Source organism: Simochromis diagramma, unplaced genomic scaffold, assembly GCF_900408965.1.
Source record: "Simochromis diagramma unplaced genomic scaffold, fSimDia1.1 OVJJ01000590.1, whole genome shotgun sequence".
Lineage (NCBI taxonomy): Eukaryota > Metazoa > Chordata > Actinopteri > Cichliformes > Cichlidae > Simochromis > Simochromis diagramma.
Genome location: NW_024387057.1, coordinates 1,220,647 through 1,233,573, shown reverse-complemented (window position 1 = coordinate 1,233,573; position 12,927 = coordinate 1,220,647). Strand labels below are relative to the sequence as shown.

The window sequence follows — 12,927 nt, the reverse complement described above, 5'->3', positions numbered from 1 at the left end:
CTTTTTTCTTTTTGTGTTGTTTGAAATCTCAATGCATGAATTGAAATGTTCAGATCCTAACTTATGTCTGCTTTACAACCGATAGAGTTACAGCTGTTAAATGTGTAAAAACAACATCATCAAAAAACATAAATACCTATGAGGGCTTGTGTGGAAAAGTGGCCTCACATTGCTGTTACAGAAGACGACTTTGCAACTTTTTAAAGTTGTAAAGTTGTTTTTAAAGTCTGTCATTGCCATATTTAACAGGTACTTCGTGTAGTAATAACAATAATAATCATTTAAATAGATAAATAGATAGCAGAATAGATAATCAGCAGACTTCAGATCTCTTTTAAAAACATTATATATAACTGTGACTTCAAAGAGAGGAGCATATTTTTTCTCCTCTGATTTAATGATGGTTGGGAGAATCACATGTTTTAAGTGTTTCTTAAAGTGTATGTATTTCAGAGAGCTAAAGAAGCCTCTTGTACAAGAGGTAAAACTTCTTCATGAACCAAAAAGAAGTCCAGCTGCCTTCTTTACAAACACTCAAACCTGCCTTGAGAATTTTTCACAGGCATACTGATACAAGTACAACATTTATTCATGACTATTTGGTAAGTAAGACCATACCCCTTCAAAATCAGAGTTTCTATTGTCATGTCAGTGTTTGAAATGAAGTATTTAATATCTGTCTGGTAACAGTAGACAACAGTAGATTTCTCCACAAGCACATTTTACTCAGTCACACAGACCGTGGGGACGAGGAAAGTAGGAGGACTCTGCGATGCCACAGTGCACTTTATTTACAGTGAAATAGACAGGCAAGTCCAACAATTCACTCAGAAGTGCAATTTTCCAATCGTGCTCGTCCCTTGCTCCCAGTGCGTTCCGTGTTGTAACTCCCTAGTGTTTGTGCTCCCCACTCGCTTCTCCGCTCGCCTCTCCTGGAGGAAGAAGGACAATCCACAATTAGCCACACACGCTAGCCGACTACCAAGAACACACGTCTCACACAGACTATACCAGTCAGGAGTAATAATCCCACGTCGACTGTCGCCGCGAGTCCCGGTTAAATACCTCTGTCTACATGGGTACTCCCGATGACGACAGTCGCCAGTTCACGCCTTTCCCACGGTGCGCACTTCCGTAAACAGCCCCGAGGACCAGGGGGAGAGAGAGAGAAGCAGATAGACGCACACACACTCTACATACAAACGTGGACAGAACAGTAGACGACACAGACCCCAAATAATAATAATAATAATAATAATAATAATAATAATAATAATAATAATAATAACCACTGCTCACGGACCCCCGAGTCCTCCAGAGCCGGGTCCGTGACAGACAGACAAGTTAAAAACAGTACCAGCTCCAGTATTGCTCGTAATAAAGATACTTCTACTCTAGCAAGTTCCCTGAATGTTACCATCCCAGCAGGACAAACAAGAAAATTCACCAAATGAAACCCACAGTGACCTATTTTCATATCTAGGTGTGTCTGTGATTATGACATGCCAATGGAGGTTACAGGGACTTACAGGAAAGCGAAACAGAAAAAAAAAAACCCTGGGAGATTAATGCTTTCTCAGGAATGTGGTCTATGGAGACGTAAGAGACTTGTAGAGGACTTGTATAAAACATTCGGTATTGTAGGTAAAATGCCATTATTGTACTTTATAATCAGATCAAAGGGAGAGAAAACATCAAAATAAGAAGTTCGCCTTCTGAGGGATTTGAATATGGAATTAGTGGAAAAAGAAGGTAAGGAATCCCAGTGTGATTAAATTGTGTTATGTGTAAAAACTCTGTCTTAACTAGCCAACAAACAATCTGGGTCATGTTTATGGGGGACAGTGTCAGACATGAAACTAATGGTGAGTAAAAAGAGTAGAAACTTTCTTTCACAAAGTAAATGTAAGAGATTAGGCATGTATCATGTGAAGGATAAATATATTCTATTTTTATGTAATTTCTCTAATTACCTCAATGAATAACAATAAACATAGCTCATTTATGATCTACTTACAATCATTCTTTGTCACTTCCATATCTACACCATGCAATAACAAAAACAAAGTAGTAGTTCCCCAAGGTTTTACTATGGCTACACTTGCGTTTCTTTCTGGTAGTTCCCCCACCGGATAAAAACTACATTTGGGAAACAGGTCTATCCTGCTGGGTTGGATAGACACCATCCCAGCAGGTTATTTCATAAACTAACCTGTTGCCGTGGTGACATCCTGTCACAACGCCATGCTCACTTCCATGTCCTTTTTTACAATGACACAAGAACAATTTCTTTCAAAAATGTTTGTAAAGGCAGACTTCATGGCTAGGCGCTTGATTTTATACACCTGTGGCAATGAGACTGAAAACACCAGAATTTAAAGATTAAGAAGGGTGGCCCAATAAAAGTGAATGTAAAGTGAAGGTAAAGGGATCGTCCACATCCAAAGACAGAAAAACAAACAGAAGATAAAGTTCATGGTATTTCATGATTTGTGGTTATAACCAGTCACTGCCAGTACCACAGTCAGCAAAATGCTTTGCAGTTTCAGTCTAGCTTTAACTTGGACTTGTTTCCGCTCTACAAAAGGGGAGGGTTTTGCACTTCCTTTATAAAGAGGAAAACCAAACACACGTCCGTGTAAAGAGCCTGATCAAAGTAAGTGTCAGACTAATTTTCTTCAAAATATTAAATCCTCACGTCAACCATCAGCCACCCATCAGTCACAGGTAACCAATAATGTAACACCGACCTTTAAATTTTGTAATGTATGCTGATATATTTAAAAAGAATTTACACACATAATAACAGCACATTCAGCACACGGGCGGTTGCCCGGTGCGGCATCGTGGTGGGGGGCGGATTCACGGGCATCGGCAAAAAAAAATAAAAAATAAATTGCTCGTACTCATGCTGCCCCGACATCAGCCAGCGCATATTGGGAATGTCATAGGCACCGATCGGTTTTCTATCGCCCATTTGCTGGGAGTAAGGGCGCCCTCTGTTTGCGAGGTGCGCCTGCTGCTTGCGGCACAGGGAGGAGAGGGCGGGGCGGCGGGGAATTCTCTGGCTGGCTGGAGCAGCATCTAATAACCAACTCGCAAAATAAAACAAAATAAAAACAAAACAACAAACACGAAAACACCAGACATCATGATACAGACTTATAATTTGCACCAATGTTTTTTCGAAATTCTATACGCGAGTGCGAGAGCCCTCGGTGCGCCTGCTCGCTGCTGAAGTCAAAGTAAACTTTATTGTCATCTCCGCTACATACAGTCCAGTATATAGAGAGACGAGACGACGAGGCTCCAGTTACAGCAGTGCAAGTAAACAAACAACAAATATAAGAAGAGTAAGAAAATAAATACACACTTTAGGACTCGGGGTAAAGAGATCAATAACAATTTAAAATGTATATTTTACAGTTTGATGATTTAAAGTCTCACACACAACCTGTCGAAAGGGGAGGGGGGCCCTGCTGCTTCCAAATAGAGCACATTTCATTCAAAATGATGTAAATCCAAGCCCATTATGTATTCATGATCTGAATCCTGGGTTGTGTGAAATCTCAGAAATAAAGCCTGGACAAAGTGAATCTGTGAACTAAGGTGTAGGTCTGTTAGGTTGTGTTGTGGTGATCCTCAGGTTGGGGGATTTGTGTTCATACTGGAGTTCAAAATTAAAACCAATGGATGTTCATTTTGACTAGATAGTACTTGACAGATGTACAGAAATGTAAATTTATTCTTTGTACATTACATTTCTGAAATCCAGTACTTTTTTTCCACCAGATTTTTACTAAAGATTTCTTGAAGGAGAAGCAGTTCAAACTGGAAGAAGAGTTTCACTGAGTCATGTGCACTCATTGGCCAGAGGCTTCAATCATGGGAGGGAAAAGGAACACAATGTTCTTGGAAAGCAGTGACGAGGAGGAGCAGCTAGGAGCTACTAAACTTGAGGAACTAATAAGGCAAATATCAGAAAAGAGAGTCAAGCTCCCAGCAGATTTGAGGACTTTTATCAAATCCAGCCGTGCCATCTCCAAGTACCAGACTCTCTTTCAAAACTTTAGACATCCTGTTTTCATAGAAGTGGGATCAGATCTGGTTCTGTCCAGTTTGTCCTCTGCTGACCTGGATGAGGCTCTGGCAGCTGTGGTGAACGATCTGAGTGTGGAGATTGTGAAGCTGCAGGGAAATGCAGCGGTATCTCCAGATCTTGACAGGATGAAAGAAGTCCTGATGAAAGCCAAGAACAAAGAAAACGTTCATGAGCTCAAAGTGGATATCAGCTTTGTCCCAGGATCTAATGGATCTGCCACAACCAAAGTAAGACTGGTGGGCTACAGTGAAAATGTGAGCAAGCTCACTGATGTTCTTCACGACTTCCAGTTGAATCAAGTTACAACTCAAGAAAAAATCTCTCTGCTTCATCCTGAAATGGTTGACTGTTTTCATAAAATCTTAGACCTGACTGGCATGAAACAGACCAAGGTTCCTTTAAGAGCCTCACATGTTCCAAATCCACATGTGTCTCTATCTGGACCCCGATGCCAGGTTCAGGAGGCCAAACAGGCCCTAACGTCAGCTCTAACCAGTCTGACAATAGAAACTTTGGGTCTGGATGGAGCAGGGGCTCAGCGGTACTTCAAGACTCAGGGTAAAGTGAGTAAAGAGCTGGTAGAGGACTCCTGTTGTGTCATCATCCAAGAAAAGCAAACTGTAGTCACCCCAAATGTGAGCACAAAAGCATATGCCAGCAAGTCACTTACTATCACACCCCAAACTTTGATTACTGGAAGGTCCATGAGGACTCTGGATACCACAACAATCCCATATGTTGATGTTAGCAGTTTGGTTCAACAGGTTAGATTATTTCTATTTTATTCTATTAACAGTTCGATAACAACACATGTCATAAAAAGATGGTGTTTACTGCATGCATTTGTATTTGCAGGTTTACGGTGACTCCTACAAAAACAACTTGAGCATGAAACGGGAAAACCAAGGTATACCAACAGCTATTGAGTTAAGTAAACTAAGGTAGATGTAAAGCACAAAACAAATGGAAGCATAAAGGTTATTTAGATAAGTAAAAGTATAAATACTGTAATCTGCAGAAGCTCAACAGTCAAAATAAAGATGCAAAGTGCTATCAGCAAAACATACTGACTAAAAGAGCCAGTGACCTAACAGCAGAACAAAGAGGCAGTCCAAGTTTGCTTGAGTATAGCTTTTTATTTAGAAATTATACATGAGACTAACAAAAAGGGACAAATACAAAGTTCAAAAACTGGCTAGGAGTTAAAAATGAGGGAGGTATACAAACAGGCCAGCATAAAACTCTTAAAATGCATAGATGCAATTGAAAAGGGGAACTATTCAAGGACAAGTTCATGAAGACTATTCAGTTATATTTTTGCAGTAGATGTTTTTTTTTTTTAAATATTTAAACACCAAATAATACAGATGTTTCCTTCTGTTGTAACACAAGTAGTTTGATGAATGTTAACATCAAGTTCCTGTTTATCAGAATCCCGTTGATGTGTTTTTATAACCTATCAGTGCTTGACTTGTTTTAACACAGACCTAAGTGTCCTCTGTACTACTCATCAGCGGTCCATCTTCCTGTTCCTGGGCCTTGGTAAAAAGAGTGTCCATGATGCAATGAAGAAGGTAAAAGATTTGTACCAGGCTCACTGCTCCACAAAAAAAATGACAAAGGAGGAGTTGGCAGACTTCACCCAGGATGAAATAAAGGATCTGCAGAAGCTAGTGGAGGCCCAGGGTTTGCATGTACAGCAGGACCAGAGTGGAGATGGAGGCTTGGTAGTCAGCGGGTTAAAAGATGGGGTCACCGAGCTGATACAGATGCTTCACGCTGCTGCTCGTCTACGGAGAGAAGTCAGAGTTAGGGAGGAGGATAATTTGTACCATTGTGTGGCGTGGTGCATCCTGGGATATGATGGTAGCTGGGAAAGGCTCCCCAAAACAGATAATTATAACCTAGAGCATGATATCAAGAAAGAGATAGTGGACACACACGGAAACATGTGGAGCGTGGATCTGCAGAAGATGGAAGCCAGAAGTCGGTTAGCTAGAAAAACCAAGCTAAAACGACTGGAGAATCTCTCAGGTGAGAAGAGTGGTCTGGAAAAGCTGTCGAGTCCTAATTAGCACATCTTAAATGTCAAAAGACTTACAAACATTAGAGTGGTGATAAAATACTTTAATGGGATTTATGATCTGAGCTAGAGCTCCTTGACATATTTTTAATCATGATTTCCTTTTGTCTATGCATTTCTTTATTTTTAAAGTTCATCTTAATTTCCCCGATCACTATTTTAAAAAGTGTTCATGTGAGCAAAGCAAGCCCTTTGTTACTCCATATGGTCAGTTTATGTAGTGCACAAAATATACGCCTTCGTTTTTTACCTTTTCTGGAAGCCCTCTGTGAGATTATGTCTGATTGCGCTGCACTCAGGATTTATGACAGTTGCAGTATGGATTTTGTCTTGATTCATTTGTCTTTGGAAACAATAATTTTAGAAACCTTTTTTTTTTAAATCTTCTTTGGTTAACTGGTCCAACTTTTTCCAGACTTTACTCTTCCTTTGTACTGGGACAATATGGCTAGTGGTGAAAATCTAAAAGTGGTTGCATTGGAGCCTTCCTCTTCAGAGTACCTCAAAGTAAAGGCGGCCTTCACGCAAACAGTTCAGAAGAATATATTGAAAGTGGGTGGTTTTTACCAGAAATCTAAGTTAACTTTGTTGAACAGGAAACTTGAACAGCTGAACATTTTGTTCTTTTGTGTTAGATTGAACGCTTGCAGAATGTCCATTTGCGGCAAAGCTACGAAGTGCAAAAGAAGAAGCTTTCTGAAAAGAACAGACGGGAAAGGGGGAGCACGTGAAAGGCTTCTATATCACGGGACGAGTCAGGACAGCTGTGAGTCCATCATAAGAAATGGATTCAACAGGAGTTTTTCTGGGAAACATGGTAATTATCCTTTGATCCAATCAACTTTAATCAGTATGATCACCTGATTCTGTTTATAGAACACCGGTGCATAGAAAATATCCTATAATAATGTTATAACATTTGATGTCACTGTTGCTTTATTTTGTTGATATTCTTTTTTTATTTTCTAATACAGAACATTACAGTGCTCTGCAAATGTTTTGACCTACCCTTCATGTTTTTTATATTTTGCTTCCAAGCAGCCATTTTTTCTTGTAATATTTAGGGTGGTCTATACAATCGTTTTCCAGACATTTGCTTTTTCACAAATTTACAGTCCTTGTACCTGACCATTTTCAGAAGATTGTGTTGTGTTTTATAAACCACCTAACAAGATCTTTGAATCTTTCAAACATAAAAAAGACATCTAACCTGAGAAGTGATATAAATGTCTGATAATTCCAAAACTTTAAATGTCTCTCTTTTATTTTCTGTTTTCAGCAACTGCATATGGTCAGGGGACCTACTTTGCTGTCAATGGCAGCTATTCAGCCAACCCCGGCTATTCAATGCCAGCTGCTGATGGTTCTCAGAGAGTATTTGTGGCCCGAGTCCTCACTGGTGTTTACACTCAGGGCAACAGCAGCATGAAGGTGCCTCCGCCTCGCAACAATCAGCCCGATGACCGTTATGATTGTTTGGTGGACCAAATAGCAAATCCAAGCATGTTTATTATTTTCAATGATAACCAGGCATATCCAGATTACCTCATTACCTTCTGTTAGTGCTTCATCGTGGGGAATATTTCCTATACAGCTAATACATTTTCAACACAGCATTACCATCAGTAATCTGAATAGTCAGGCCCCATCTTATGTTAAAGACCTCATAGTACCGTATCACCTCTATAGAGCACTTTGCTCTCAGACTGCAGGCTTACTTTTGGTTCTTGGGATATTTAAAATAGTGTGGGTTAAGATTAGGCTTAAAACCTCAATTTTTGGTAAAGCATATGTTTAGTGCAGATAACCCTCAATCCTCCTTTAGTTACGCTTTAGTTTTTCCTTCCCACTCTCGGTCAGCACTGTCAGCACTTGCTCATAGCACTTGTCTGATGTTTGTGTGTTTTTCTTTATATCTGCATTATTATTGTCTTTATTTTATGATGTGAAGTGTCGACCTTTGTGATTTGGTGTTATATATGAATAAAACTGAATTGAATTGAACTGAACTGAATTGAATTAAATTAAACAGTGAGTGCAGACAGCAGCTTGCTTTGCAACATGGCTGCTGTTTTGTGTTGAACAACATTTTGACTCTTCTGATAAAAGGAATCTTCTTATTGTTATTCTTATTATCTTCTTATACAACTCACTATTAACTGAACAGCCAATCAAATAGTCACTCTGTGGAAAAACTGGATAAGTAATTAGTCGCTCAACCACACAACATTAAATGGCAAATAAATCCATCTTCAAAAGTCTCTGTGCTTAAATTCCTGAACTTAAATTTAAAGAAAACTGGCTGCTCAAGACAGGCCAAGTGTAACTTTGTGTTACTACTTCTGCCACAGCGCAGTCTGGATTTTCCCAGCCCTTGTAGGCGGGGCTGCTGAAGCACCTTTGAATGGGAAGGACATATTTAAAGAGGCACAGATCACTGTTGATGTCGAGACAGTTCAAATTATAATTTATGTCAGGTCTCTGGTCTTTCTGTTAATTTACATCTAAAATATGAGCATTTCAATAATGTTATTCAAACCATATGTTGAAAAACTGTGTCATTATTTGTTCATGCATAATAAACTAAGCTAACTTCAATTGGACTCTAAAGTTTGGATTCTGAGCTTTAGATATTTGTAGATTACCACTTGATACTACATGTGAGCAGTGTTGGGAAGGTTACTTTTAAAATGTATTCCATTACAGAATAGAGAATACATGCCCCAAAATGTATTCTGTAACGTATTCCGTTACGTTACTCAATGACAGTAACGTATTCTGAATACTTTGGATTACTTAATATATTACCATGCTTTTTACAACAACGTGAATGTACTATTGCTGTGTGATTTATTACTATTACTGAAGGTCCGCGACTCCGAACTGTAGTAAAGGGACCTCTGACTAATACGGCGGGGTCCCTGTCGGCTCGTAGCCGAAAAATAGCTTTACTTTGTTGTCTGGGTCAACTTTTCTTTCGAGAGACAGAGAGAGGCGTTGAAAGACTGCTCCAACGGAACTTATTGTTTTCGGAGGAAAACACGAACACGGTGTACAGTCGATGTATGAATGGCACCTGTTTGAACTCATCATCTGTATAAAAGACACCTGTCCACAGCCTCAAACAGTCAGACTCCAAACTCCGCCATGGCCAAGACCAAAGAGCTTTTGAAGGACACCAGGAAAAGTATTGTAGACCTGCACCAGACTGGGAAGAGTGAATCTACAATAGGTGTAGCGGCGGCACTCTGTCCCTATTTCACTCTTCTGTATCGCCGTTAGGAGTCAGTCCGGCAACATGCATTGAAACGCGAGCAAGTCCAAGTATCCTTCTTGCAAACAATATGTTTATTGACACTTTTAGTTTACATGGCAAGACTCGGTCAAAAAACTGTGTCGCTTCCAGCTTATCCAACTCCTCAACTACGTAACTACAGTGCGCCGGAAGCCCAAAATACTAAAAAGCACTTTAGAATGTTGCACTTCTCTATTCTATACATTTAACAAACAGTATTTTAAAATCAACTACAATTATACTCTTAACATCAAACATATATATTTGTCCTCTAATCATTTTACCAGTACCAATAAAATTAACCTTTAATTGGCTCTTACATCATCCGGCCCCTAATTGGTTAGGCGAGAGAACTAAACAATTACTAACTTACACATTAATCATTAAGAGCCAACCTAATTGTAATGTCCATGAACAAACATTCTTTCTCTTCATCGCTCGGATGAAGCCTCCTCCAGAAGACACAACTTGTTAACAGGTCTTTCCAGGATGTTGCTTTTAGTTTTTACTTTCAATCTTCGGACTGTTCCACTTGAGTCTGGCAGCGTCTCAACCACTCTCCCCATGAGCCAGGAGTTGCGTGGAGAAGAACTGTCCACCAGCAGCACAAGATCTCCGACCACGAAGTTTCTTCTTGGTTTCAGCCACTTCTGGCGCTCCTGCAGAAGTGGAAGATATTCACGAGTCCATCTGGTCCAAAACAAATCTGCTAGATATTGAACCTGTCTCCATCTTTTTCTGGTGTATGCATCATTTTTGTTGAAGACACCTGGAGGCATGAGGGGCTGTGACTTAAGCAGCAACAGATGGCTCGGCGTTAAAGCTTCAACGTCATTTATGTCTTCTGAGATGCTTGTGAGAGGTCTGCCATTAATGATGCTTTCAATCTCACACATTATTGTATGAAGACAATCTTCATTTGGCACTTGTTCCTTCAAGAGAGCGCTGAGAATTCGACGCACTGTTCGAATTTGTCTCTCCCAAACTCCACCTTGATGTGAAGCAGCCGGGCTGTTAAAAATCCACTTTATACCTTTTGGTTGTAGGACTCTTTCTATTTTGTCGTTATCCAGTCTTTGAATGGCTTCCCTCAACTCCCTTTCCGCTGCCACAAAGTTTGTGCCGTTATCTGACCTCATGATGGTAACTTGACCTCTTCTGCAGATGAAACGTCGAATCGCGTTGATACAGGAGTCTGTGTCAAGACTGTCTGCAACTTCAATATGCACAGCTCTGAGAGTGAGGCAGGTAAACATGACACCATATCTTTTGACAGTACCCCGGCCCCGCTTGACATCAAATGGGCCAAAGTAGTCGACACCAGTGTTTATAAACGGAGGTTTGTCTGGTAGAAGACGGTCTTCAGGTAAGTCTGCCATCTTCTGCTCACCAACCCTTCCAGAAATCCTACGGCAAGTTTGACATTTGTTGATTATTTTTCTAATTGCCGAATTGGCTTGAGGAATCCAATATCTGCATCGCAATTGCGCCAGCACATAATTGCGACCACAGTGACCAGTTCGTTGATGGATGTCTCTCAAAATGATTTCAGAGATTTTGCTGTGTTTAGAAAGAATTGCTGGTTGTTTAGCATTTTCTGGCAAGCCTGATTTATTGAGTCTGCCGCCAACTCTCAGCATCCCATCCCGAAGAACTGGGTCTAATTTGAACAGCTGGCTGCTACAACTGAGCTGTCCTCCCTCCTGTAGGATTTTGATCTCCTCTCCATGATGTTGTTTCTGGCTGAAACGAACAATTTCTGATTCGGCAGCCTCAAGATCCTCCAAAGCAAGTGCTTTCTTTCCCATTGCAGATTTAAATGTCCTCATGTGCCCTTGCAACTTTAACCTTTGCTTTTCAGGATCATTTTCATTTTCCTGGACTATTTTTGAGTACTGTTTTCTTTCTTCTTTTAACATCCACAGCACCTTCCTTAGCTTCATTATCCAGGCTACTGCTCTTTTCAGTTTATTCCAGTCCGAATAGTAGTCTATCACACGTTTCATTGGTTCCATGCCTTCCTCAACTGTCAGTATATTAACCGTTGCTGAAGTCTTGACTTCTGGATCATTTTGAAGGTTTTCCTTCTTTCTCACTGGCTGTTCTGGCCATTCGTTTTCATCTAGAAGATAGTTCGGCCCGTGAATCCATGAACCTCCTTCCAACAGATCTTTTGCCTTTAAGCCTCTGCTTGCTTGATCTGCAGGATTTTCTGCCGATGTCACATACTTCCATTGCGATGGCTTGGTTGCTTCTCGAATCAGTGAAACTCTATTTGCAACAAATGTTTTGAAGCGAGATGTTTCGCTATCAATGTATCTAAGCACAGTTGTGCTGTCCGTCCAAAAGACTGATTGTTGCAGAGGAACTTTAAGTTCTTGTCGCAGTAATCTGTCCATCCTCACTGAAATCACTGCTGCAGTCAGCTCAAGCCTAGGAATTGTGACTTGCTTGAGCGGAGAAACTCTGGATTTCCCAATGAGAAAGGCACAATGTCTCTTGCCTTGTCTATTTTCCATCAACAGGTAAGAGACAGTTCCATATGCGTAATCTGAAGCATCGGAAAAATGGTGCAACTGCGCAACAACAGTGCATCCGAAACCTGTAGGCTTTAGGCATCTACTCACATGGAAGTTGGAGAGGAGTACAATATCTTCTTTCCATTTTTTCCAAATTTTTGCATGCTTTTCATTGATCTCCTTGTCCCAACCATGCTGCTCTTTACAGAGATCTTTCAACAAAAGCTTTGCAGGCAAGATGACTGGTGCTAGAAAGCCAAGAGGGTCATAAATTGAATTAATGACTGACAAAATGCCTCTTCGTGTCATTGGCTTGTCTTGCAACCTTATAGTGTAAGTGAAGTTATCTGTTTCTGTGTTCCACTGTACACCTAGAGTTCTCTCAACTGGCAAAGTGTCATGCCTAAGATCCAGATCTTTCACCTCGTTGGCTCTGTGTTCTTCAGGAATTGACATCAACACTTTCCTACTGTTACTTGTCCATTTTGTTAATGTAAACCCTCCACTGGTACACAGAGCACGAAGATCACTGACTAATTTCACTGCAGCCTCTTCTGTAGCTACACTTTTAAGACAGTCATCTACGTAGAAGTTGCACAGAACTGTCTGAACAGCTTCTGGAGATGCTTCTTCCTTGTGATCTTCTGCCGTTCTTCTTAGCGCATATGAGGCGACACTTGGTGAGGAAGTAGCTCCAAAGAGGTGCACCATCATCCTATATTCCTTCATGGGCTCATCCAGCTTGCCATCTGGCCACCAGAGAAAACGAAGAAGATCAGCATCTCTTTCTGGTACATTGACTTGGTAAAACATTGATTCAATGTCTGCCATCAGCGCTACTGGCTCTTCACGGAATCTTAAAAGAACACCCACCAGTGTGTTAGTCAGATCCGGTCCCTGCAGTAACTCCTTGTTTAGAGACATATCC

The 12,927-nt window shown here is 40.6% G+C and overlaps 1 protein-coding gene and 1 long non-coding RNA gene across 4 annotated transcripts; one reads left to right on the top strand and one right to left on the bottom strand.

The window, feature by feature from the left end:
• Nucleotides 1-766: 766 nt before the first annotated feature.
• LOC120741968 lies at nt 767-1,113 on the bottom strand. Its single transcript, XR_005697727.1, has 2 exons — nt 1,012-1,113; nt 767-932 (listed from the first exon to the last, which is right to left on the bottom strand). It is a non-coding gene; the product is annotated as an uncharacterized LOC120741968 (long non-coding RNA).
• Nucleotides 1,114-1,635: 522 nt separating this feature from the next.
• On the top strand, nt 1,636-7,581 carry LOC120741921. 3 transcript variants are annotated; one of them, XM_040045036.1, is made up of 7 exons: nt 1,636-1,752; nt 3,793-4,866; nt 4,958-5,009; nt 5,588-6,136; nt 6,601-6,737; nt 6,821-7,002; nt 7,465-7,581. In XM_040045036.1, exons 2-6 carry the CDS (start codon nt 3,856-3,858, stop codon nt 6,914-6,916), a joined length of 1,845 nt encoding a protein of 614 aa, XP_039900970.1. In that variant the 5' UTR covers nt 1,636-1,752; nt 3,793-3,855; the 3' UTR covers nt 6,917-7,002; nt 7,465-7,581. The 3 variants fall into 3 exon arrangements, with proteins under 3 accessions (XP_039900970.1, XP_039900972.1, XP_039900969.1); XM_040045038.1 differs by lacking the exon at nt 1,636-1,752 and adding an exon at nt 2,598-2,656; XM_040045035.1 differs by lacking the exon at nt 1,636-1,752 and adding an exon at nt 2,617-2,727.
• Nucleotides 7,582-12,927: the final 5,346 nt, after the last annotated feature.